The sequence below is a fragment of the Canis lupus genome, chromosome 5 (assembly GCF_003254725.2).
Source record: "Canis lupus dingo isolate Sandy chromosome 5, ASM325472v2, whole genome shotgun sequence".
In the NCBI taxonomy this organism is placed as follows: domain Eukaryota; kingdom Metazoa; phylum Chordata; class Mammalia; order Carnivora; family Canidae; genus Canis; species Canis lupus.
Window position 1 is genome coordinate 10,345,898 of NC_064247.1, and position 25,159 is coordinate 10,371,056.

Genomic DNA, 25,159 nt, shown 5'->3' on the forward strand with positions numbered 1-25,159 from the left:
TCTAGGCCATTCTCTACCTAAGTAAACAGATATTCGGAGGTTCTGCTCAGAATTCTTGAGTATTCAAGATGAAAGTGATAAGGGAGTTCTAGTGTAATCCCACTTTTACAAATAGGAACACTAAGCTCCCAGGGGTTAAATCATTTGTTCCTCATCAATTAACTATTTAAGAATATTGTCAGGATTCAGTTTTATTTTGTTTTTTTTTACAAATATTTTATTTATTTATTCATGAGAGACAGGGAGAGACACACACACACACAGGCAGAGGGAGAAGCAGGCTCCCTGAGGGGAGCCTGATGTGGGCCTCGATCCCAGGACTCCCGGGATCACAACCTGAGCTAAAGGCAGATGCTCAACCACTGAGCCACCCAAGCATCCCTATTATCAGGATTCTAATAGTGATTTTCTGAGTCCTTTACTTAAGGACACTTAAGATAGGAAATGAGCCTACAGCAGAAGATAATGGGGACAGAACACAGTGTGTAGGGTGCAGGTGTCAGCAAAGTTGGGAAGGAAAACAAAGGATAATAAAACCAACACAAGTTCAAACATTAAATGTACAAAAGCTCAGATACAAGAAAATGCAGTATAGAGACAGTCATTTTAATATTGACACAATAGTATTTTAGGGGACAGCATATGGAACAAGGTCATTTCCACGAGGATAGAGTATGTGGGACAAAGATCAGAAACAATCACAGGGAGTTCCTTTCTTCCTCATGGGCTGAATGATCCAGGCCCAGGTCTCAGGCAAAGCTGCCTTTCAACCCACTTTTTCCTTTATTACGGATCAGAGCCAGACTTAGAGGCCTCACCGGCTCAGGCCAGGGCTAAAGATTCCATTATCACCTTCTTACTAAGAAACAATTAAGGAGAAATATCTGTCTCCAATGGGTATGATTCAATCCAGTACTGTAGGCAGTGAGAGGAAAGGCATGCAGTATTGGGGAGCAAAATCCAAGCAGGATCAAGCAAGAAGTGCCACCTCTCACAGTGGACCCCTGGAGTCTCTCTCTTTGTGGTCTTGGGGTTATATCCATCCTGATGTTGACTTCCAACCTCCCCTCCAATTCTCTGCCCTATCTTAGAATAGAAAATTGGATAGCTCACTAGTCTGGTCCCGATAAATATGTAAGATCAAAGGGAATAGACAAAATGCACAGCATTCTCTTATTCAAGTATCCCCCTAACATCATTCTTGTACCCTATAGTGTGGAGTCCACGCCACCTGTCTTTCATGTGGTCACTCTGGAAAACCCAGGAGGGATATCACTGCCTATGAATGCTTTAAATTCCTCCAAGAAAGGGAACAGTCTCTGGGACCACTGACACTGGGCTGAGGGTATATTCTGGAGAAGGTAGATCATCCTACCCAAAGGGAACCTGGAACAGAGAAGCGAGGTGGCGGGGGGTGGGGGGACATCCTTCACTCCTATGGCAAGAAACTGATGGGATATGGGTAAAATACAAAAACACACCACAGCAGGAGAGTGTAAAGGAAAGGGCAGGAGCATGCAAGAGGCACTTGTTTTTCTGGACAGTCTCCTCAGAGGGCAAAGATGGCGGGGTCCACGGATGACTTGGTAAAAGCAATAGCAGCTTTCACAAGCTCTTGCATGATGGAGGCTGCCATGAGGAGAAAACAAGAATTAGAGTGGATGAACCATGACAAGAGTAAATATTCATCCCCCAGCCTCCCCTACACCTGCTTGCTCATCGCCCCTGACTCCTGCTCTTGTCTTTCTTCAATACCCCTGACTCTGCTTTTCCTACTGCCTAGACTCCCTTTCATCTTCTCAGGCCCCAGAAATACTCAGCAGCTGTGAGATAATAATAGACCCCCAAGGAGTGAGAGCTCCAGTCCAGCTTTGTACTCAGTATAGTAGTGAGACAGCAAGGAGAACAAAGGCCACTTAATGTCCTTCTCACAACTCACAGTCCGCATCCCATATCCCTTTGCCTCTTTACTCACCTCCACCCTCCCTCAATTTAAGATGGCACCCTCATCCTGCCAAGGAAAGAACTATCTAGGAGATCAGAAAAGATCTGACCCAGGACTGTTGGGGAGGGGACTTCAGGAACTCCTTCCCTGTCACCTTCTAGCAGGCCTGGGGGCTCAATGCTGGGGAAGATGGCTGCCTTCCTTTGGAGGGAAGGAGATGGGGTCTAACAATTGAACTCCTACCTGCGTGGATGCGGATCCACGTTCTGGCCTTCTTTTCCAGAAGTTCCCACTCGCACTTCATTTGCTTAGCATTGGAATGCAGCCAGACCATTGCCAGGACTGTGGCCCAGCTTGAGGAATTTGCATCCTGTACCATAGAGAGAGACTTCCTGAAGCATCCACGTGGGTGCTGGCAGCCCCTCAGGGGATGCAAACAGCTCCCTCCCCACCTCATTGCTCTGCCCCCATTTGCCCTGCTGGTAAATGTGATGACCTGTTCTCTCTATACCTCCTCTCCTCCTTGCAAGGCATAATGCCAGGCCCTGAACCTCAGGGCAATAATCAATCCCCTGAGTCTTAGGGTAGAAAAGTCTTAAATTCTAAATCCAGCTTAACCATCAAGATGGTGCTTAAAAGTCCTACAACATCCCCAACAAGGATAACTAAGCTATGATAAATGAAACACATGCATAATCACTTTGTATAATAGATCTTCATTTGAATCTTTGCCAAACAAAAAAAGAGGAATTATCAATAATAGCCTTTGTAAGAGAGAAAAGAGATTCTCACAAAAGTGAAATGGTTTGCCCAAAGTTAGCCTTCTAGCAAACAACACAGCTGGGCCTGGAGGCCCCAATATTCTGATTCGAGTCATACTGCTCATGTCACTCAAGACAGAGTCTCAGCCACAGAACAGAAAACGGTCTTCTGTGAGTTTTCACCCATGGTCCCAACCTCAGTTTTGGGAGTCAACAGATCAAGAAAAAATTGTTCTTTTATGACATGACCTTTAAAATCTGTAAACAGCTATCGGTTCCTCTCTGAGGAGTCCTGTTTTGTTTTGTTTTGTTTTGTTTTAAATAATAAATTTATTTTTTATTGGTGTTCAATTTGCCAACATACAGAATAACACCCAGTGCTCATCCCGTCAAGTGCCCCTCTCAGTGCCCGCAGGAGTCCTGTTTTATTTTATTTTATTTTATTTTATTTTATTTTATTTTATTTTATTTTATTTTATTTTATTTTATTTTTTTTTAGGAGTCCTGTTTTAACCAAAATTCTCAATTCCTTTAATTCTTCTTTAAGAGGACTGCTCATGTCAAAGCAGTGAGAATCCCCATGCTTGACCTAGCCTAGAAACATGGTTTTAAAACTACATCTCCTTAAATGGTCATATCTGAAGGTCAGTGTACTTATGAAATTCTATGACCACAGCCCAAAATATACAACACACACAGCAGCTCTTTTCACAACCCCATTGTCATCGATACACGATTATGTATCATGTCTGCTGGTTCACAGGCAGTTGACGACCACCTCAAATCTCCCTGTGCAACAGCTCTGAAGTCATTTTGCTTGTATCTCTACTTAAATAGTTGAGGCTTTAGAACCAAAAACAGCATTTTGATTACTAGTAAGTTTTGTTTTGTTTCACAAAAAATTGCAAATCATTCATTGTTCAAGGTCTTTTGGGATCTCAATTATTCTTAATACCTCATCTCCCAGTTTTGGCAAATTTACAACCAGGAAAGCATGGGATCTGAATCTTTACTGAAAATATAAACCTCCAGAGAATTCAGAGCCTAGTTGCTCTAAAAATCTGTTTTGAATTTGAATAAATTCATTATTCAGTGCCATGAATTTTTCAATGAGTTGGTTCTCAGTACATATACTCATCATTTACAAAATTCAAATTCCTCACTGAAATTCAGGTACAACAGGGTTTCTGAGCCCCTGGATTTATTGGCCCAGTTACCATGTCAAAGAAGGAAATGTTAGTCTGACCTGTCATTGGTTTCCCAATGAAACCAAGTTAGAATGTCATAATTTTTGTGTTTGTTGATAAATTATCCTTTTAATTATTTGGTCTAGAACAATATTTTTTAATAGAAATATAATGCTAGACACACATATAATCTTAAATGTCCTAGTAGCCACATGTAAAAAAATAAAAATGGGTACAATTACTTTACCAATATGTTTTATCTAACCTAACATATTAAAAATGTGATTTTAACATGTAATCAATATAAAATTTATTGATGAATATTTACATTTTTTACATTAGTTTTAAATCAGCATGTGTTTCAGTTATAGGATATTTGAATTCAATTAAGGATTTGGCTTCTCATTTGCATTAGCCATATTTCAAGTGCTCAAGAGCCACATGACTAGTAGACACTGTATTAGGTGATGCAGCTCTAGGATTTCTGAGGTTTATTTAAATACTTTTCACATTTTGAAAATTCAGAATGACACCCATCCTTCAGGTTTTTGGCATTTTGCCCATATTTAACAATTTCTCAATTAGAAGATTTGGTAAGTTACCTTGAAATTGTGGAGTATAACTTGTCCTCATCAGCATAGTCAAAAACATTTGAAATAACTAAGTCATCCCTATTAATATGTCACCTATCCTGACTTCAGAAAAATTTTGCCAGGCTATGGACCACGTCCTTTATTTTGAAGAGAAGCAATGTGGGTCCTGAAAACAGTTCTAGAATTGAGTCTAGAACTGACTGGCTGGGTAAACTCAGATGCATTATTAGAGTTCTCTATAAACAACAATGCAAATAGGATTTACCTTATTTAATTATGGTGATGAACAAATAAGTGGAAGTTATGTGCTTAGCCAGTGTCTGGCACAGAGTAATTGTTCAAAAAATTTAGATGATTGGCAAGGAATATAAACTTAAAGAGGATGCTTGATCTCCCTTTGTCAACTGTCGATTCCCATCAACTAGGTTATTAGTTCTTGTTCTTTCTGCTCTAACATTCCAAGAAAAAATCTTCAACCTCTATTTATGAGAAATTAATTTAGTTTATGGCCTTCTCTATTCTCCTTTCTCAGTTGAATCATGATTCACCCCAAATCTCATTACTGACTTCAACCTCTCAAAAGCATGCATATTCTTTTTTCTTATCTGAATCTTACCTTGACAGGGATTGCAGCCAGTAGGTCTTCTAAACTTCTACCTAGGATCCCAGCCAGATTTTCATCTGGATACCAGGAACCATCTGCATTCTGGAGGGAAATCAGCTGTACAAGATGATTATCCCCAAAGACTTTGGGGAAGGAAAAAAAGAAAGTATTAGAAATTAGGAGCCACTGACCCCTTAGCATACCTGAGAAAGACAGGTCTGACTTCAGAGACAGGCTATCGCAAGAGCGTAGAACGAAGCAGATCTTACCAAGATACCTGTTATAGTCCTTCCCCTATATTTTCTCTGTGACAATGTAGGCCACCTGAGTGATATACTATCTCTAGGGGAGCTGGACTTAAAAATTTAGCAACAAGGAAGTGATAATGCTGCTTAAAGTTTTATCCAGTTCTATGTAAATGGGCCTTAGAACTTGACATATATTTAAAAATTCTAGACCAGTATATCTCAAATGTTAATTATAAAAAAAATCAAAAGAACGCAGATATAAAGGAAGCTTCAGCAATGTACCTCAAAGAATAGTCTAGTGTCTAATCCTGATGGTTGGACAATTGCTTAAAAACCACACAGAAAGTATTTCACATCTGGCTGTCATATATGATGATGTACCTACAGCAACTTAAAAATTAGCAGGTAAGAATAACCATAACTAGAAAAAACAATTCTACTCTAATGGGAACAAAAAATTTAAGGCTCTGAATTTCAATCATCTTAGTTTGAATCTCAGCTTTGCTAATGCTCAAAACGCAATGGTTATATAACAAATGGGAATCTCCGTCTTCTCTGTAAACTGGAGCTAACAATGCCTATTGCATGAGGAAGAATGCAAAGTACCAAGAAGGCCCCTTGTTGGCTCCCTACAAAAAGTAGTTGCTAATTAGTTCACAAAAAACAGAAGTTTAACACTCTTGAGTAATTTTTCTCTCTACTTGGGTAAGAGGATTCATAAGCGAGAGAGGTCAGAGCTGGGTTATTCTAAGTTAGGAAGGCCTAGGGAACTAACATAAAGTCAGAAGCTACTCTGTGGCTAACATTCAGAATTTTCTTATGACAGCCCCGTGAGGTGGGTAGTTGTGCACCTGAGGGAACTAAGGCTCTAGATAGTGAATTAATTTGCCTAAAACCCCACAGTAATTGGAGGACAGAGATCTGACTCCACCTGAGACACTGATGCCCTCTCTTTAACTACCAACCTAAAGAGAATGAATACAAAGAGGGTAAATGGCAAATAAGATGTTTAAACAATTAAACAACTGTATATGACAAATCTTGCTACAAAAACTGGAGACTAGAAAGAAGTTGCCTTTAAGACCATTTGAGTAGAAAAGGCACCTCTTGGTGGTAAAATGTACTTTGATTCAATCTGTCACATACAGGAGAAGCCCAGCTGCTTGGAACACAAGGTAATGGCCAAGGAACACCCTCTGGCAACAGAATGAGTCATTAGCCAGCAATGGAAAGGTCCCTTTTCAAACCCAATGTAGCAGGTGGCTCAAAGAAGGCAGCAGCAGAGTTCTGCAGGGGGAGGGGAGGGCCCAGCTTGTAGGCCTGCTGGTTGAGCTGAGATGGTAAGGGGGGGTGCATTTAATAGGGCTTAACCCAGGCTCTGCTCGGTAGGTTTCACTGTAGACTAATGAAGGTGGGCTGACCCTGGGAAACATAGGAGCTAGACAAATCTCACCCTCTGCCTGACACTTTTCAAAGAGATTACCTCCTGGCTAGAGAAAGCCAAAGGAAGCAGAGCGTAGAAGATTGGTTCTTCAGTCCCCACAGATCAGAGAAGAGAATTGAGGCCCATCTTACCTGTTGGGTGAGTTTCCAAGTTCATCCTGTTGGTGGAAGAATGAGCCCTTTCTATCTCAGGAGAGGCCTCTTTGAGAGACATGCATTTCTTCCTTAGTGTATGATCAGGAGCAGGGGACCTGTCTAGTCCTATATATGTGACAGACAAATATGGGTGAGAAAAAAATCCCTGGAAAGATGCTCACCTAGAGCGCACATCTCCTTGCTAATCATGGGCCTACAGGGTTTGTAATCATCCTGCTGATATGACACGCTTGGGTAATGATTGGTCCGCGTGGGCTGAGATGCAGGAGGAGAGTAGGAGGATGAGGGCTTTGAATGAGCTGAAAAACACCAGTACAGACATTAAGACTGAGATATCCTCTGCTCTCTGCTACAGGCAAAGGGCCCTGAGAATGTGGGCCACATGCCCTCCTATCCATGTCTGCCTCAGCTACCATCTTCACTGTGCATTTTTTTCTTCTCCCATGAGCCCACCTCCTGCACATGCCCTCACCCCCTGAGCCTTTCCTACTGTGTCCTCTGGAACCCTTGATACTTGCCAATGATCTTTCCTGTATCTTTCCTTTCATTACAGGAGTCTTTTTCCAACTACTTATCTTAACAAAACTAATTTCTTCTTCTAAAAACCATTTTCCCTATATCCCTCTGTCTCTCTCTTTGGGTGCTCTCTTGAGGTACCACAGCCCAAGCACCCAGGTTTGGAAGGTAAGATGGGCAACCTCTTCAGTTCCAATTGTGGCATCCAGCTCATTACTGCTCCACCCCCATCTGGACTGCCTCCCTCACATTCATTTAGGGCTGCCTCCCACCTTTCTGTCACTTCCCATTATGCACTAAAGTATCTAGATATAGTTTCTAGACTTCTACTTCATTTCAAGGCCTGCCATCATCTTGAGAGATTTCAGTACCCTTGTAGGTAACCTATCCAGCACTCTCATTCAAAGCTTCTTGACTTCCTCAAATCAAATGGTTTCAGCCTTCATTCTACTTCAGCCACTCCCTCCCAAGCCAGAATCTTGTTATCCAGCAGAATTGTTCCACCTGTAAAAAACAAACTGGGGGAAAAAAAAAAGCAATCCTACTTTTTACATATAATATCCAATTTTTGAAGCCTTCTGACTCAAAGTTCTTTTACCTGGTCTTTGACTTCATCTGGACCTCTAAATCTGTGTCTCCTCTGCTTTTTCCCTACAATCCACTTCCTTCCATATTTAGTATCTTTTCTATTTAGCTTCAATCCTGGGTCCAACACTTCACCATTCTCTCTCCAGTCTCTCCAATTCCAAGTACCTGATTTCCTTTTCATCACACACCAGGCAAAATCCCAACCTCAAAAAAGAGCCAACACTGTACCCTCTTTGTTCTTACACCAAAGCTGCTGAGTCCTGCTATAGTGAACCACATGGGCTCGGCTTCCCTTAGTTTAGTGCCACTAAAAAAGTCAAGGTATCAGAATTAAACCGCATGCTCAACATTTCTTGGCAAATGCTTTATTTCTCCCTTGGAATTTCACCCTCCAATCATCCATCTTTCAAATCCTTTCCTCAAACTCTCTATTCTACAACGTCTTGTTTCATACTCATTAGTTATATTTGCTCTTTCACTAAAACTATTGAAAACTCATCAGACAGAAACTCTAAGCTCTTGCTCCTCAGCCTGTAAACTAGAATCAAACTACTTGGCAATACTGGGACAGCATCTTTAGTTACAACCTAGATGTTAAATATTGCCAAATGTGTATCTTTATCCCTCAACTCTCCTCCTCTGAGCACCAAACCCATCTATTTGTTTTCTTACTGGACATCTTCATATAGATGTTCCATAAGGATCCCAAGTTCAAAACACTCAAAAAAAATTCAACATGCTACCTTCTAAACTTGACCTTGTTCTTCTCTTACTCTATTTAAATAAATGGAACCATTATACATGCAGTTGTCCAAACAAAAATCTGGGCTCACCTTGAAGCCTGTCTCTACAACAAACATTAAACATTCCCCTCCAGCCACAGAATCCTGCCCAGGAAATTTCTCTACCTTATTCTAACTAAGCCCCTCATATCTATTCTCAAGGCTGCTTGGGTTTCACTTGGGACACCCATTCCCTAACACTCCCAGACCATTACCATCAGCCACCTGTATCATCATTAATCATCCAATTATCCATAGGATAAATCAGCTTCATATTGAGACAGTTTGAATACTCAATATTTATTTACACTTTCTGTTTTAATTTTCCTTGTTTCTTTTTCCCCCTTGGATTATTTAGAATCTCCTTGGTTCCCCAGAAAGGCACCAAACCAGCCAGAAATCCTAAGTATGGAGAGACAAGGGAAAAAATTCACTGTCACACGCTTTTACTTCAAATGATGTGTTTAGAAATCCAGGGCCCTTTATTTTACATGAGTTTGAATGTAATCCACCACCTCCATAGAATCGTGGTATGGGGTAAAACTCACCACCTCCATAGAATCGTGGTATCATTGAAGCAGCACCCAACAGAATTGGCCTTGGAACATCCCTACGAGCCAGAGGCCCCTGAACTGGCTTGTTGAGACTTTTGTTGACGGCAATGAAGGCTGTCTGGGAGCTTATGACTCCACAGTCAATGCTGACCTTCAGCACATCTTTTTTATCTTTTGCTGGAGTGTCCCTGAAGCCCATATCCTTGGTCTGGAGAAAGGACTTAGCAGCAAGGCGGTGAATGGTGAAGCTAAAAGAAAATCATCCCGTTACTCAGGGCCCTCAAAAGTTAGCATGAGTAGAGTGAGGAAAAAGCCAGATAAAGAGATATATAAGACTTGAATGGGTTAGAAAGGCAAAGTGATTGTAGGGACACAACTGAGCCCCCCAAATTAAGAGGAAGGAAACCAAGCCTTTCAAGAATAGCAGAGACCAAAACAAAACAAAAACACAAAAGAACAAAAATAACAAAGCAACTGAATTCTCACTTGTCATCGGGCTTGGGTTGCAGAGAAAATGTCACCCTATTCTCGAAACTCTTGCCCTGGAGCATGTATTTGAGGCAGACTTCTCCTGTCGCATCTGCTGGCTACAAAGTAGACAAGAATAGACACAATGGAAGGGAGAGTCACCAAGTAAAAGTCATAGCTGAGGAAACACCCCAACCCAACACATGAAAATGTCTGACTAGGAACCAGGTAGCTGAGGAAATCAGAACCCTGAAATTATGGAGAACAGTGTTAGCAGGCTCTACCCGGCAGGTGTGATCTCTTGATAAGACTCCACCAGTTTTAAGAAAATTGTCCAGAGCAGAGTTGAGGGAAGTAGCTACTCTGATGAGAGGAACAAATAAGAATAGGAACTCACCGGCATGGTCCCACTCAAAAGGGCATAGATGATTAACCTCTGACCCCTATAGAGGACAGTCTGTTCTGGTGAAAGCATTTTAGCAGACAGGCCACGAGGCAAATCCCAGCTCACAGAAATATCTTCTACTGCAGGCTGTAGAGCACGTTTTAAGGCACTAAGAGCCTGGTGGAGGAAAGAGAACAGAGTAAGCAGAGAAAATAATAATAGCAATAATAACCACTATTAGCTGAACATTTATTATACATCAGATTCTATGCAACACAGTACATGCTATGTCTATTCCTTAATACTACTAGAACATGGTAAGGGAGGATAAGGTAAAGGATGACACCACCCAAGAAAGAGGAACTCACAAGTAGCAGCAGAGGTCAAAGACGCCTTCCCTTGTGTGTACTAACCAAAAGCAGTATCAGTGTACCACCTCACCAATCCACCAGACATATTATATTGTTCCTTCTTGTTTTCTTTGTTTCATTTGCATGGAAGATAGGATATAGCCAGCCAAAAGAGTTCCTCAAGCACACTTGTAGGATCTAAATCATGACAGTCAAAATTCTTTTTTTCTCCATTTCTGTTCTTATACACAAAACCCTAACCTCTTCCAGTATCTTGTCTCTGGACTTCCAACTAGTAGGATCAGAGGCCATTTCTCTAGAAACTATAGTGGGCCCCTTTTACATAAGGCCAAAAGTAGCCCCACTGTGTATTACAGCCCAAGGCATTATGGGTATAAGAATATGAATCGGGCAGCCCCGGTGGCTCAGAGGTTTGGCGCGATCCTGGAGATCCAGGATCCAGTCCCACGTCAGGCTCCTGCTTCTTTCCCTCTCCCTCTGCCTGTGTCTCTGCCTCTCTCTCTCTGTCTGTCATGAATAAATAAATAATAAAATCTTAAAAAAAAAAAAGAATATGAATCCTAGTGTCAAGCTGTTGCCTCTGCTTTTGTGGCAATGTCCCCTCTGCTCCACACTCCCTCTGGATCACCACCTCTGGACACAAGGCCTGCCCCTCACCTTGGACTGCATCCTGGCCTTGCCGGTGATAAATTCTGAAGTGCCGCCTGCTACACGGGCAATGCCTTTTATTAGGCTGGTAGAGGCTCCTTCTCCAATACCAAAGGAGAAACATCTGCAATTGTACAAGGATAAGAGCTTAGAGTGAAATTATAACATTAATACATACTAGTCAAGAATACCTAAAGAGATAGTCTTTTCCTTGACCAAAAGCATAATAGCTACAATTTATTGAGCAGATTCTATATTTCAGGAGACTAAATGCCTTAATGATGTAATTTAATCATTACAAGATTCCTAAGAGGCAGGCTTATGCTTCATTTTATGGATATGAAACAGAAGCCCAAAGAATTTAAGAAATATGTCCAAGATCGCACACCTACTACGGTGCAGATAACATTTGAGTACTGGTCTATCTGACCGTAAGAGCCCCCTGGTAAAAATATATATTATACTGATTCTAGAGGCAGAAAAAAAACAAAAACAAAAACCACAGGACTATAGCCTCATCAATTATTTCAGTAATAAATCCAAAGAATTGGTTCATCAGACAGTGCTGAGTTAGGACAAAATAGCCCCTATCATCAATGCTTGACTAATATTGTACTGGAACCCCATCTGCCATGGCAAGACTAGTCTTAGGGTAGGAAAGGGTTTTAACTGGAGAGTTCTCTCCCTGCCATAGTCTATGTGCACCAAATAGCTTTGTAATCACAATTTGCTTCCCAGATGGAACTGTTTATAGACAGAATGTGTTGATAATAGTAATAGAAGCATTTTTAGAAGGCATGACAATGAGATTTCTCATTGTAAATTAATACATTGGAATTTTGGCTTCTGTATCAGTCTCTTTTGAACTGGGTTAATGTGAATCATCATCCCCAATTCTAGTGATGTCAGCAACAGGACTAATACTCTAAAATTGTAGGGCTAAGAACCGAATTTCTAATTATGGTAACCTACCTATGACAGTGCCCCCTAGAGATCACATCTTGATATTAACACCTTCAAATTTCCAACAAGATCCTACAACTGTAGCTTACATTTCTTATGGCTTCCAAAGGGCATTTATGTGTATATTTAAGTGTTTTATTTATAAAACTAAAGCTAAGCAATGTTTATTGATTTCTAACAATATGCTTAGAACTGAAGTGCTTCTTTGGATATTAATAATAAGGATAATAATTATAATAATGGCAAAAATTCATATAGCACATATTTTGTGTCCAGCACAGTTCTTAATGCTTTACGTAAGTATACCCTTGAACCCTCACAGTAAACCCATAAGGTAAGTACTGTTATTATTCCCATTTTCAAATGAGGAAACTAAGACTTAGGGAGTTTACTTGATGTATCCAAACAGCTAGCAAGCAGCAGAAGTGGAACTTAACTACATGATTTTTGACTTAGAGTAGAACACCATAGGACACCAGAACACCATTCTGCTCACAGCAATGCCAAATTTCTTTCAGCCAGTAGAGAACTGGAAAAGCTTTATACAATATTCTTAATAATCTTTTTGAAAATATCAAATGATTACCAAAACTATAGGAATCTATGGGCCATGACATGGAGAGGAGGGAGGCCAAGAGTGATGGGCGTGGCATCTGGTATCCTGTTACCCTTGAAGCTAGTGTCAAGTACAAAATGGATGGCTCAAAGACTAAGAAGCCAAGCAGTTTCAGACTTGGACTTTCCAAAGAAAAGGTGCCTTTATAGATACCCCAGGTTTTTTATTTTTTTATTTTTTATTTTTTTTTTTTTTATTTTTTATTTTTTTTTTTTTTTACCCCAGGTTTTTTAATACAACCCTGTAGAACTACAGCCCAGAGGTAGAGAGGGATCTGAAATAAACTAGCCATCAAATGAGCTTCAGTCATTTGACTCTAATTGGACTCAGATTATCTGCTTCTAGTCTAGCAACCCATCAGAAGCAGAGTACATCCTCACAGAGGGAAGATAACATCATCTAGAGGTTCTAAGAATTTCTATGGCTTTTCATTTAAATATCTTGACAACTAACAAGAGAATAGAAAAGTCTCCAAATGGGAAATTATACACTAAACTTCTGAATAGCATAGGCTTTAAAAAAATCATAATGGTAATTAGAAAATCTTAAGTGGATGTCAATGGAAAGTGACAGATCTAGAATTAAGATTCAGATGTAGATATGCTTAAATTTAAGGTTCTAAATACATATATTAGAAAAGAAAAAGAAGTCTCAAAATCAACTACCTGAGTATCCATCTCCAGATATTAGAAAAAGAACAGCCAGTAAACCCAAAGAATTTAAAGGGAAATGAATAAATACAGGAGTGAATTTAAAGGGAAATAATAAAGATGGGGAAAAGCATTATTGATAGAAAAAACTATCATACAATAGAGAGGATTTTAAAACCTTAAAAGTACTGGTGCTCTGAAAGGATTATTAAAATTGACAAGCATTTAGGACAAGGAGAAAAACAGGGAAAACACAAATAATAAACATCAGGAAAGAAAAGCTAATATATCACAGATTCTGCAAAATTTAACAACAGCATAAGATAATACAGCACAAGAGAATTTTATGAAAAGAAATTTGAAAATTTAGATAAAATATACAAACTCTCATAAAAAGCAAAAACATATGGAAGTATGAATAGTCCATTTCAATTAAAGATATTTAAAAACTTTCCCATAAGAACAGCCTCTTGGCAACTTCTAGTAAACATTTAATAAAGAAAATCTTTCAGATAATAGAAAAATAGACAACTCTCCTCAGCTTATTTTATGATGCCAGTGTAACATTGATATCAAAACCTGACAAGAATATTATAAGAAAAGAAAATACATGTTAATATTTCTCATGAAAACAGATTTAAAAATTCCAAACAGGTTTAGCCAACTGAATCCAAAAATACATAGAGAAGGTTAATAGACCACAACTAATTTGGTTTTATTTCAGAAATGCAAAATTGGTCTAACACTGGTCATTAAAATTCACACAATAAAAAAGATAAAATCATACATTCATCTAAATATATACATAAGGTATCTTTGATATAATTCCACATTCATTATTTTTGTAAAAAAAAAAAAAAAGAACAAAGAAATCTCAAAACAGAAATAAAATTTCCTTAATCTGATAACCCTCCAAACAGAAGCAAAGTTTCTTTAATCTGATAAAAGAATCTACAAAAAAATCTATAGTCAACAATCACACTTATTGACGCAGTGTTGAACATGTTCCCTCTGAAGTCTTTTAAAATACTTACAATATAAGTATTTTTCCCAAAATGTTTATTTATTTATTTTTTTTAAGATTTTATTTATTTATTCATGATAGTCACACAGAGAGAGACAGAGAGGCAGAGACACAGGCAGAAGGAGAAGCAGGCTCCATGCACCCGGAGCCCGATGTGGGATTCGATCCCGGGTCTCCAGGATCACGCCCTGGGCCAAAGGCAGGCACCAAACCGCTGCGCCACCCAGGGATCCCCCAAAATGTTTAATATTACCCTCAACATGAATTTAAATAGTAAAATAAATATACAAAAATAACCAGCTAGTACTTTTTGAAAATATCAGTGTCATGAAAGATAATGAAAAGCTGAGGATCTTTCCCAGAGTAAAGATTAAATAATCCATGGTGTTTTAAGTTAAGAAAGCTATTTCCTTTGGAGAGGAAAAAGTTGGTTGTGACCAACTCTAATTCATCCAGCTGTATCCTTGAGATTTGTATAGCTTTGTGTACTCTCTACTTTGATAGAAATGTTTATGGTTAAAAAAAACCCTCATATTATTCAATTTTGGTTTCCATTGTGGTTTAGAAAGAATAAGGGACAACTTTGTGGCATTATTGACGTTATTTAGAAAATTACTTTTATCTTTTAGTAGAGAGGGGGAAATGATGTAGAAAAAGCTTGTTGGCTAGTAAAACTAAACTTCTAGAATCTTCTGTCCTCTGAAAGGAATGTCAACACTCGGATCTTGTGGCACTAGATTACATGTGGCACTAGATGGGTCAATTATCCAGAAATCACATTCTCTTCATACCTGTGCTTCGTCCTGTTCCTCCTGACTTCGTTAATTACGCTAAATGTGTCAGTAACTTCTCCATCTGTGAAGATAAAAAGCTGTCAAAAGAAGAAGACATTCATCAAATCTCTGTGAAGACCATTTTTCAGATACCACAGTATACCCTTGGGAAAAATCAACCATTTCATTCCAGAGATCGATGCCTCTGCAGACTGGCATGAGGTCTCTAATTTTCCATGGTCACTTGCACCATGTTCTCCCAAAATTTGTTGGGCACCTGGGATTTTCCTCACCTCTCCCTTCTCGTCTCACCGCAGGCTTCTGTGGCACTTTGCAAAAGGACTTCCATCACCCACAGGCCACAGCACAGAGCTAAGGAAGAGGAATTCTATTACATGCCTCCTTTTTTCTCTTTATTATATGATAGGAGGCCCTGAATTATATGTCATATTTTAACAATCCTACAATGAAGCTCAGGAACAGATTCTTGAACAGAGATTTCATTTTCTCCTCTTCCTTCTATTAGCTCTCTTCCAGGTCCTACCTGTAGGGGGTGGCCCGGGATGGAAGGTTCCCCGTAGATGATCTGGAGTGGTGTCAAGATTTCTGTGCCCCCCAGGTCAGCCCGCATAAGCTGAACTCTCCTCAGTGCTTCCTCCATGGTCTGCTGAGTGTATTTCACGCTATTCCTGAGAAAAACAAACACGCCCAGTGATGTGATAGCTGTTCAAAATCACATAGTATCGAGTCCCTGAATCGAGATGCCCCCACTGTAAACAACCTCACCTGAAATGCCCAATGCCAAAGTCAACCATACAGTAACCCCCTTCAACAATCTAGTCCTTTCTTTAAAGTATCTTTTTGGACTCTCTATGGACTTTCTAGAAACTTACGGAAAGAATGCCTCATAGGAAGTTCCAAATCCATAGACATTGAAATAACAGCCTATAGGCAAACTCTTCAGCAGCAAAATCAGTGTTTCCTGAAGGAAGAGAGGAGAAGATAGTGAGAGAGGATCCTCTCAGGCACAGATGCTGTCAATCTGACTCTTGAGGGGGGTGAGGGTGGGCCTTCACCCACTTCTTGAGTCCAGGCCCTTATATAACAAGGCTAGCATGTTATGGTCATGTTAGATGTAGTGCAGATGGTGAACACATTCAAAGTTCCAGATGGACCCTAACTTAACCCCAAAGATTCATCCTCATTTGTGCATGTGACCAGAAAAAGGAAGTAACTAGTTTTACCTTGGCTGCCTCTATGCGCAGCTGAGATTTATCCTGTTTACTTATGGGGCAATGCATACTTCCTGAGCGGTCCATGAGGAAGACAAATTCTCCACAGATAACTGGTGACTCAACTTCTGGGATGTTTGGATAGAAACACACCATCACAGATGGATCCTTCATCAAACCATCTACTGTGAAAGGATAAGAACATTTTACCATGAAAAGGAACTCAAGAATACTAAAGACCTCAAGAATCAATTGTAGTGAGTTATATAAGGAGTTGAAAAAATCCAAATCTATAACACTGTTTGATCTTCGTACTGGATCTGCTGGCAAAGGATTTGAGGTGAGTTATAAACATAAAAGATATAGAAGCAGAAAAGATATGAAAGAGAAAAAAGGAGGTAGAGGTTACCAGGCACAAACAATAATTAAAATATATAATTATATGCTAGTTTCCTAGCAGCTAGGTAAATGAGTGAAATGCATGAATTGAAAATGTTCCAGCATTTGTCAGAAGAATGAAGCTAATTTATTTGCAAAGACACCTTCCCTTCAAATCAATGGGAAATCTATTACACGGGTCCTTGTTTAAGTCTTTACACTTTTGAAAAAAAATGAAGCTCATGGGCAATTCATATGTTGACAGTTTGCAAAAGCTGAGAGTATAGGGTCATTCATACCAAGGAAAGTTTGCCTGCTTTGGGTATGAAATACTCACTGATACTCTCCAGAACTGGGATGTGTGTTAGACTCTAATAGCATCACCCAAACAATACTGTGAAGGAAACCATGAGAGTTTGACCTTTGTCACCGAGTTGTCAACGTTTTGATTTTATTTTGAGAAATAAGTGAAAACTAAAAAAAAAAAAAAAAAAAAAAAAAGAAATAAGTGAAAACTGTTGCAGGAATTGAAATGGTAGTATTGAGATAGAGATGAAATGAGAATGCCTAGGTTATATCCACTCGTTTTGCAGCTCAGAAAATATTAGTTGACAAAGAATTGAATTCCAATATCCTATTTTATAAAGAGGGTCCAGGATGATAGTTTTAAATTCTCAGTAGCCTTGGGATTCAGTATGATTAAAGGATACGGCTCCATTTAATCTCCTGCCCTGGGATACCCCAACAACCAAACTGGCTTCCAAATAAAATGGGTGCAGCTCAGCAAATATTTGTTTGACCACTGGTTCAAGGATAAGTTCTAAACCTTCCAGATTTCTGCATATATGGTGGAAGAGTAGCTTTTCTTAATAGGCAAGGTAAATTGCTTTCCATTTTAAGACACAGCTGATTGTAGTGGAATTGGTGCTAGACTGGTAAGTCAGAAAGGTTGCCATGACAATGAAGTGGGTACATATATCTAATGTGTTTAGGATAATCCCAGATACACAGTATGTACTATCTGGATATTTCTACTATAATTCCTTTGGCTTGGTTCATATTATTTTCACCTTCACTAGTTTCTGCTTCCTCATTTTTAAATAAGGCACTTCAGGCCCTAGCTCCTGTGTTTGCTAACCTCAGTTTCTTCATCTGAAGAATCCAATTAGTGATATCTGCCTCATGATTATTTTAAGGGTTAAGTGATATCATACATGTAAGGGACTCAACCTAGGGCTTAGCTCAGGTTAAACTTTTAATAACAATTCTAGAAAATTCTTTATAATTTTTAGGTTATTTTATTGAATTATACATACAATTTTTAAAAATCATGTTCTTGATATTTAGTTAAGTACATTCTAAGTACTTAACATAAATACATATTTTGTATTTTCATCACATAGTGGTATGCTTCATTGAGAACTCTCAATGGTTTTAGTGACCTCAGCTCCCAGTTGTCATTTGTTTCTTTATATGGATGGGAACAGCAGGTTGTCTTGACCAGATATATGATCTGAGTGGCCCTGCTAGAAGGGAGTCACAAGATCATAAAGGCTGCCCTTGCTCTCCCCTCTGGCCTACAGGGCTTACCACAGGAACAGATCAGGAATTCTGCATGGGGGCCAAGGGAATTTCTTGGAAGGAAAGGAATTGAAATCTCAATTCATACCTACTAAGATTCAGCATTATAAAACTTTCTCTGGTGGATTAAAATAATCCTAACAGAAGACTAGTTCTTCAGTGGGAGTATTTCATGGGCACCCAAGGGAGAACCCACAAAAGGGAAAGGACAAAAGCAGTACAAAAGGACCAAACTAATGTATAAAGACAGAGCATGGAGCTTCATGGAAGAGGAGATGGAGCAAACCTGATTAAGATGGAGCCCCACCAAGGGCTTTAGCATGGACAGCTTGCATGAAGGAAAAAAGGTTGAACAAGTGAGTACAAACTAAGGAGCTCTCAGCAATCTTGGCCAAACATTAACAATGAGAGAGGATGGCTATGAAGGACCAACTACAGGAAATGGTCTTCATAGTAGTTGTAGTTACAGAAGTAAGGAACCTAATCCAAGCTATAGTATTTTGAGTATGACTGTCCCCAAACATCCTTCCATTCCACCAATGTGGAAAATGCTTCAGAAGTATCTCTCTAGTGAGGCTTCAGGATCCCTGAAATCCAAGGCTGGCTGCCTAGGAAGGCTTCAAGAGAGCAACAGACTGACATGGGTGATAGCAGTAATAAGGAAAAGTGCACATGTAGTCAAGAAAATTTAGAAAATAAGAGAAATTAAAGAAATTAATAAAACTAAATTATTTTTTTGATTTTTTAAAATGTATTTATTCATTTGAGAGAGAGAGAAGGACAGAGTGTGAGTGGTGGGGGAGAAGCAGAGGGAAAAGGAGCAGCAGGCTCCCTGATGAGCAAGGAGCCTGATTTGGGGCTGGATCCCAGGACCTCAGGATAATGACCTGAGCCAAAGGCAGATGCTCAACCCACTGAGCCACCCAGATGTCCCAATAAACTAAATTTATTACAAAACTAAACTTAGTCTTAGAAATTAAGATACTAGGGTGAGATGAAAAATCTCTGAAGATGGATTGATGAGGCATTATCAGATTTGGAAGTCTTTGATAATTTAAAAACTGAAAATGTCACATCATTATTTTTATTTTTTCCCTGCAAATGAATGTTTAATTTTTTATTGATAATAATAAACACTTGTGTATAATTAACACAAGTATTATAGTATTTCAAATTCAACAACTCTACATTACTCAGCACTCACCAGTAATAAGTGTGGTCAGCATCTGCCACCGAACAATATTATTGCAATCTTCCTGACTCTATTCCCTGTGCTCTACTTTTCATCTCTGTGACTTATTTATTTTGCAACTGGAAGTTTATACCTCTTAGTACAATCGATAATAGTTAAGGAGATAGAATAGAAATAGAATAGAATAGAAATAGATAAAAGGGATTTAAGAGGTACAAGCTTCCATTGTTTTTATTTCATTTTTATCCATACTTGCAGAGACTGATCATTGTCATTTGTGTTTGTAAACTAGTTGTGTTTCCTCTTGTGAATTATTTGTCCATGTCCTTGATCCAGTTACCTACTGATCCACTTACATTTGTCTACATGACACAATCGCGTGAAACTCATTGTATCTAACCATTTTTGCACACTAAAATATAAGCTATTTGAATGCTTTACCCACTACTGGATAGAAGGGGAAAAAAAGAAAAAAACAAAACAATTCCAAGACAGGAGTTCCCTTTTAAGAGGTTAACTACAAAGGAAAAAAGAGAATACCTGGGTTGTCTTTAGCCTGCCCCATCTCTACGGCTACACTGGGGGTATGCTTCTCACGGTAGTAAATCAGGAGTTCCACATCTCGATCAAATTTGTGTCCTTCAGTCAAGGAAACCTGAGTTGAAAACAAGCAAAAGATCCATGTTAGAACTATCACTGCTTGTTGCATGGGGCTGAGTTTAGAACTGAGCACTGTAGGCTTCTTCCACAAGAGAGCGCGTGGTCAGGAGCAGCGGCAAGAATAGAGAAGGGTCTGGAGAAGAAACAAGGATAAAGAAGGAACAAAGTGGGATTCCCTCTAGTTAATAGGGAAAATAGGGAACACTTTGGAAGGACTGAGAAACAAGATCAGAACCCAAAGAATAGAGGTGCCAGCAACAACAGTGCTTTCTTATGAATTACCTGAGCAGAGGTCTTATCATCTCCAAGGTACTCCATAGGACTGAAGGGGCAGTTGGATTGGATCCTCTCAATGCCATGCTGGGAACTGATGGTGGCAATCATGCTGAATGTATAGGGCAGTTCCTCCAAAGGGACTACAGGAGTCTTCATATTTAGGCAACTGTCCTCAGATGATCCTACAAAGAGTTACCTTAGTTCTGTTTCCCCTTCCCACACTTCTTAGCACCTCTACACCCTTGAGGGGTTTCCCAAATTATATCACCTACCACCAGTATTCAAAAAGAAAGGATACTCACCAGGGCGACAGTATCGAGGATTCAAGACAGCTGGGAGCACATAGCGTAGGGTCCCATCTGCTTCCAGGGGTAGCTCCTGCACATACTTCAGAGTGAGTGCCACCTTTGACCCAGGGTGCAGGTTCCCCACATTGCAACAGAAGACGTCCCTGGAGTACCGGTCCTCCTCCAGGAGGAAAGCTTGGCGGCGGTTGCTTAAGGCACTCTCATAGATGCTGTGGGCCTAAGGAGAATGGGGAAAGAGAGGCAATATCAAAGGTGGCTTGGTTGAATGAAGAGATGAGTAGTACAGAAAACAGAAATTAATGGAGAAGGCCTACGATCAGGCCTGCCAGGCTCACAGCTAAACTTTGAATGCCTCTGATTGATGCCCCTGCTCCCCACCCCAGATGATTTTAGGAAAATACCAGCTAAAGGGAATTGAAGAAAGCATTCAACATCAGCATTTTTAATGAAGGTGTGTAGAGATCCTGCATATATATTAAGGAAATAAAGGGAGGGAGGAGATAATCTACTCATCCCGAGTACCTTCCTCTTATCCTTTAATTCTGCTTTAATTTTCTTCCCATCAATCTCGGCCTCAAAGCTGTAGACAGCTGAGTCTTCATCCATGGGGAACACAAAAAAGGTCTCCAAAGGAACTTCCTCCTCATTCTCATAGTTTAAGGTGGCAGACACACCAGCCACAAACTCACGAATGGACAAGGTTACACTGATGCTCTTCAGTGGTACTGGAGATAGACCAGAGTACAAGAGGTGAACAAACTTTAATAGAAGTCCTCCTGCCAGCCAGGCATGGGGCAAGATGCCAAAGGGACAGTGGCAAGTAAGGGTCATGAATCAAGCTTACCTGGCTCCTCACCGCGGGTTAGTAAACCACCAGGGAGCGCCATGGGGCTACTGTGGAAAAGACACACCATGAATACAGTGATATGGTGGGGATTATCTATTCAAATACCAGACTTATGTGCTTCTCTCCAGCAGCAGAATATACTCAGGATTAATAATGGAGCTGGGAAGGAGAAAGTAGCTGTAAAGAAGGGGACAAAGATGTCAATAGTAAGGCTCCTTCTAAATGCCAGACCCAAGTGGGAAAGTCCCCACTAAACAGGAAGTCTCTGAAACACCCTGAGGCTGGTTCAAATACCAGTTCCATTTTTTCAAAGTCGAGTTTAATATACCATTCCTTAGCTACATGGAATAGGTGTAATGCACTTAACCCCTGTGAACCTCAACATTCTCTTTGTAAATGAAAACCATATACCTATCTGTCTTAGACGCATATGTAAATTTTTATATATGAAGTCCCTAAAATAGTACCTGGCTTACAGGAAGCATTTAATGAATGATAATAAACTAGTCTTGCTCCTGTTTTAATTGTTAAAGTTGTTAAATAGACCTTGGCTATTACTTTGGATCATGCTATCCAGAGACCGGCTTGATCCAAAATGGTCCCCTGCAACTTAGATCACTTACTTTGTGACTTTCTTTGGGGGCTCATAATTGAAACCACTGTTGGCTTCCTCTGTCCAAGATATTCTTTTTTTAATGTTTTATTCATTAATTTTTTAAAGATTTTATTTATTTATTCATGAGAGACAGAGAGAGAGAGAGAGAGAGAGAGAGGCAGACACACAGGCAGAGGGAGAAGCAGACTCCATGCAGGGAGCCTGATGTGGGACTCGATCCCAGGTCTTCAGGATCACACCCTGGGCCGAAGGCAGGCGCTAAACCGCTGAGCCCCCCAGGGATCCCTGTCCAAGATATTCTAATATGCATAAATAAATATCATATATGTAACACATCCTCTATTTTCAATCACGTCATCCTGTTATCTTCCAAATTTTATTATGATCTTAGACGACCACTTCTTTTTTTTTTTTTAAGATTTTTATTTATTTATTCATGAGAGACACAGAGAGAGAGAGGCAGAGACATAGGCAGAGGGAGAAGCAGGCTCCATGCAGGGAGCCCGATGTGGGACTTGATCCCAGAACTCCAGGATCACACCCTGGGCCAAAGGCAGATGCTCAACCGCTGAGCCCCCCAGGAGTCCCACTAGACAACCACTTCTTGTGATATGGTAACAAGGAGATAAATTGACATACCTAGATCATGACTTACATTATGATTCTTTCATCCAGAGAATCAACATGTAGGTCTAGTCCTAATCATTGGTCCTAGGGCCCCTGGAAGCTGCCCTCCCACCATTCTGAATAGAATCACTTGTGACCTTGCCTCTCCCTGCTCTGTCAAAGGGTGACATGATCTGCAACCCCCAGCAGCAGTTAGGGGGCTTTTCACTGAAAATACCCCTTCAGGAGCTAAAATGGAGTTGCCTGGTGCACAGAGAATGCTGAAGGAAAGTGAAACTAATGTCCTTATCCAGAGTTCCAGGGGCAGATAAGTCACTGGAAAGCCCAACTTTCATTCAGGAATCCACAGGCCAGAAAAACATATAGGCTCTGGAGAGAGGCAACTTCCCCTCCTAGAGCAACGCCCCCACCCCCACTGAGGATTCCGAAAGCTTTCAGCAGGCCTTCTGTGCTCATCCCAGTCACCACTTAAAACCTCGCACCCTACCCCAATCCAGAGCAATGTCCATGTTGCTCATCTGTCTGATAGCAATGGTGCTTCTTATATACCATCCCCCATCTCCACAGGTCAGCACCAATTAATCAGGTTTTTTGTCCGTGTTTGTTATTTTGAAGAACTGGATTAAAAACCAACTGTGGCAATATGGCTCACATTTGACAGAAACAGGGTAGTCAAGCAGCTGTGGGGAGAGGAGAGAGTGTTCAGGAAAAGGGTTATCCTGCAGACACTTGACTGGGGTAAGATCTCTGGTGGAACAGGCTGGTGCTGGGGGAGAGAAGAATCTCGAACATCAGTAGGAAGCTGAAAAACAGAAGGCCCCAGGAGCCAGGGGTACCACAGCCAAAGCTCAAAGGGTGGCAATACTCACCCATGGTGGCTTTCAGGTAAAGACACAGAAGCAGAGGGGTGTCTCCTACCAAGAAACAGCTCTATGTCCTGATTCTTTTTTTTTTTTTTCCTATGTCCTGATTCTAACCCCAGCACAAACCCCTCACTTAGGGAAATTTGCTTTTCTGCAGCTTCTCCTGGACCCTTCGCAGTATAAACTATGGTGGGTCACAGTCCTCTGTCCCTCGGGATGGCATTTCAGAAATGCACCCAGCAACAGGTAGGCAAAGAGGGAGGTGACCCAGGTCAAAGCCTTGAATCTGAGACAGCTGGGAGAAAGGCGGGGGGTGTGGGGGGGGGCTGCTCACTGAGCCTGGGGGCTGCGTGTTAAGGGGGCCCTTCAGGGATCCAGAAGTCTCTGCACCCTGCAGTTCAGCCGCCCTCCAGGGAGAGGGAGGAGCCGAGCGCTAGCGGCGCAGTGAGCCACTCCCCGCAGCCTGTTGCAGGGGACCCTTGGAAAACTCGTGATGCAGCCCAACAGGCGATTTGAATGCGCAGTGGGGCTTGGAGAGAAACGCAAAGTGATTGCATCTTTAAAATTTCAGCCCTAGATTTGCAGCGTCCAAGCATTAACAGGGGCATCAGAGTCAGCCCCTTGAATATCTATACGAAAGGGTGCTGCAATCCCGCTGGGGGCGCGGGAGGGGGAGGTTTTAAACTTCATTTCCACATCATTAAATTAGATAAAATTGAGGAAACAGCAATTTTCTACAAGGAAGGAAGGAAGGAAAGAAAAAGAAGGAAAGAAAGAAGGAAGGAAGGAAGGAAGGAAAGAAAGAAAGAAAGAAAGAAAGAAAGAAAGAAAGAAAGAAAGAAAGAGGAAAGAAAGAGGAAAGAGAAGGAAAGTAAAAAAAAGGGGGGGGGGATCTCGAGAGGATCAGGAGATGCCTAAATCCCTTTCCCAGCGCCCATAAGATTCCCCTAAACTGCAGAAAACCCCCCAGGGACCGAACACCAGGACTCAATCCCCCATCCCTTGGGTTTGCAGTTCAAACAAGCCCCAGAAGCTTTGGGGCAGAGGAAGGGCAGATCTCAGCCGTCAGGGTAGAAGGTGGGATGGGGCCGAGTGGGCTGCCCGGTCACCTACCTTCTCCCGCAGGCTGAGGGCTCCGAGTCACAGCCAGAAGCAAACAGCTGCTGTCAAAATTTCCAGGAAGACCTGCCCCTTCTAGGGACCGGTTATAAAGTAGCGACCACTTCATTAAGGGATCAACGGAAAATTCTTCAACCCTAGAACGTTTGCTTGTTTTCCTTTGCCTCATTTGGGGAAGGAACAGA

General features: G+C 40.7%; 1 protein-coding gene across 9 annotated transcripts; it reads right to left on the reverse strand.

Moving 5' to 3' along the window:
* Window positions 1-585: 585 nt before the first annotated feature.
* VWA5A (von Willebrand factor A domain containing 5A) lies at window positions 586-25,126 on the reverse strand. Of its 9 annotated transcripts, none has more exons than XM_035716489.2 (19): window positions 24,969-25,126; window positions 23,480-23,672; window positions 21,747-21,793; window positions 21,425-21,627; window positions 20,897-21,119; window positions 20,601-20,776; window positions 20,199-20,313; window positions 16,520-16,692; window positions 16,169-16,257; window positions 15,820-15,964; window positions 15,294-15,373; window positions 11,259-11,373; window positions 10,243-10,407; window positions 9,864-9,964; window positions 9,372-9,625; window positions 7,099-7,236; window positions 5,103-5,233; window positions 2,189-2,315; window positions 586-1,629 (listed from the first exon to the last, which is right to left on the reverse strand). In XM_035716489.2, the coding sequence occupies exons 2-19, from the start codon at window positions 23,542-23,544 to the stop codon at window positions 1,550-1,552; spliced, it is 2,427 nt and encodes an 808-aa protein (XP_035572382.2). In that variant the 5' UTR covers window positions 23,545-23,672; window positions 24,969-25,126; the 3' UTR covers window positions 586-1,549. The 9 variants fall into 9 exon arrangements, 7 of the variants coding, with proteins under 7 accessions (XP_035572382.2, XP_025320915.3, XP_035572381.2 ...); XM_025465130.3 differs by having other exon boundaries at window positions 16,520-16,689; window positions 21,747-21,796; XM_035716488.2 differs by having other exon boundaries at window positions 21,747-21,796.
* Window positions 25,127-25,159: the final 33 nt, after the last annotated feature.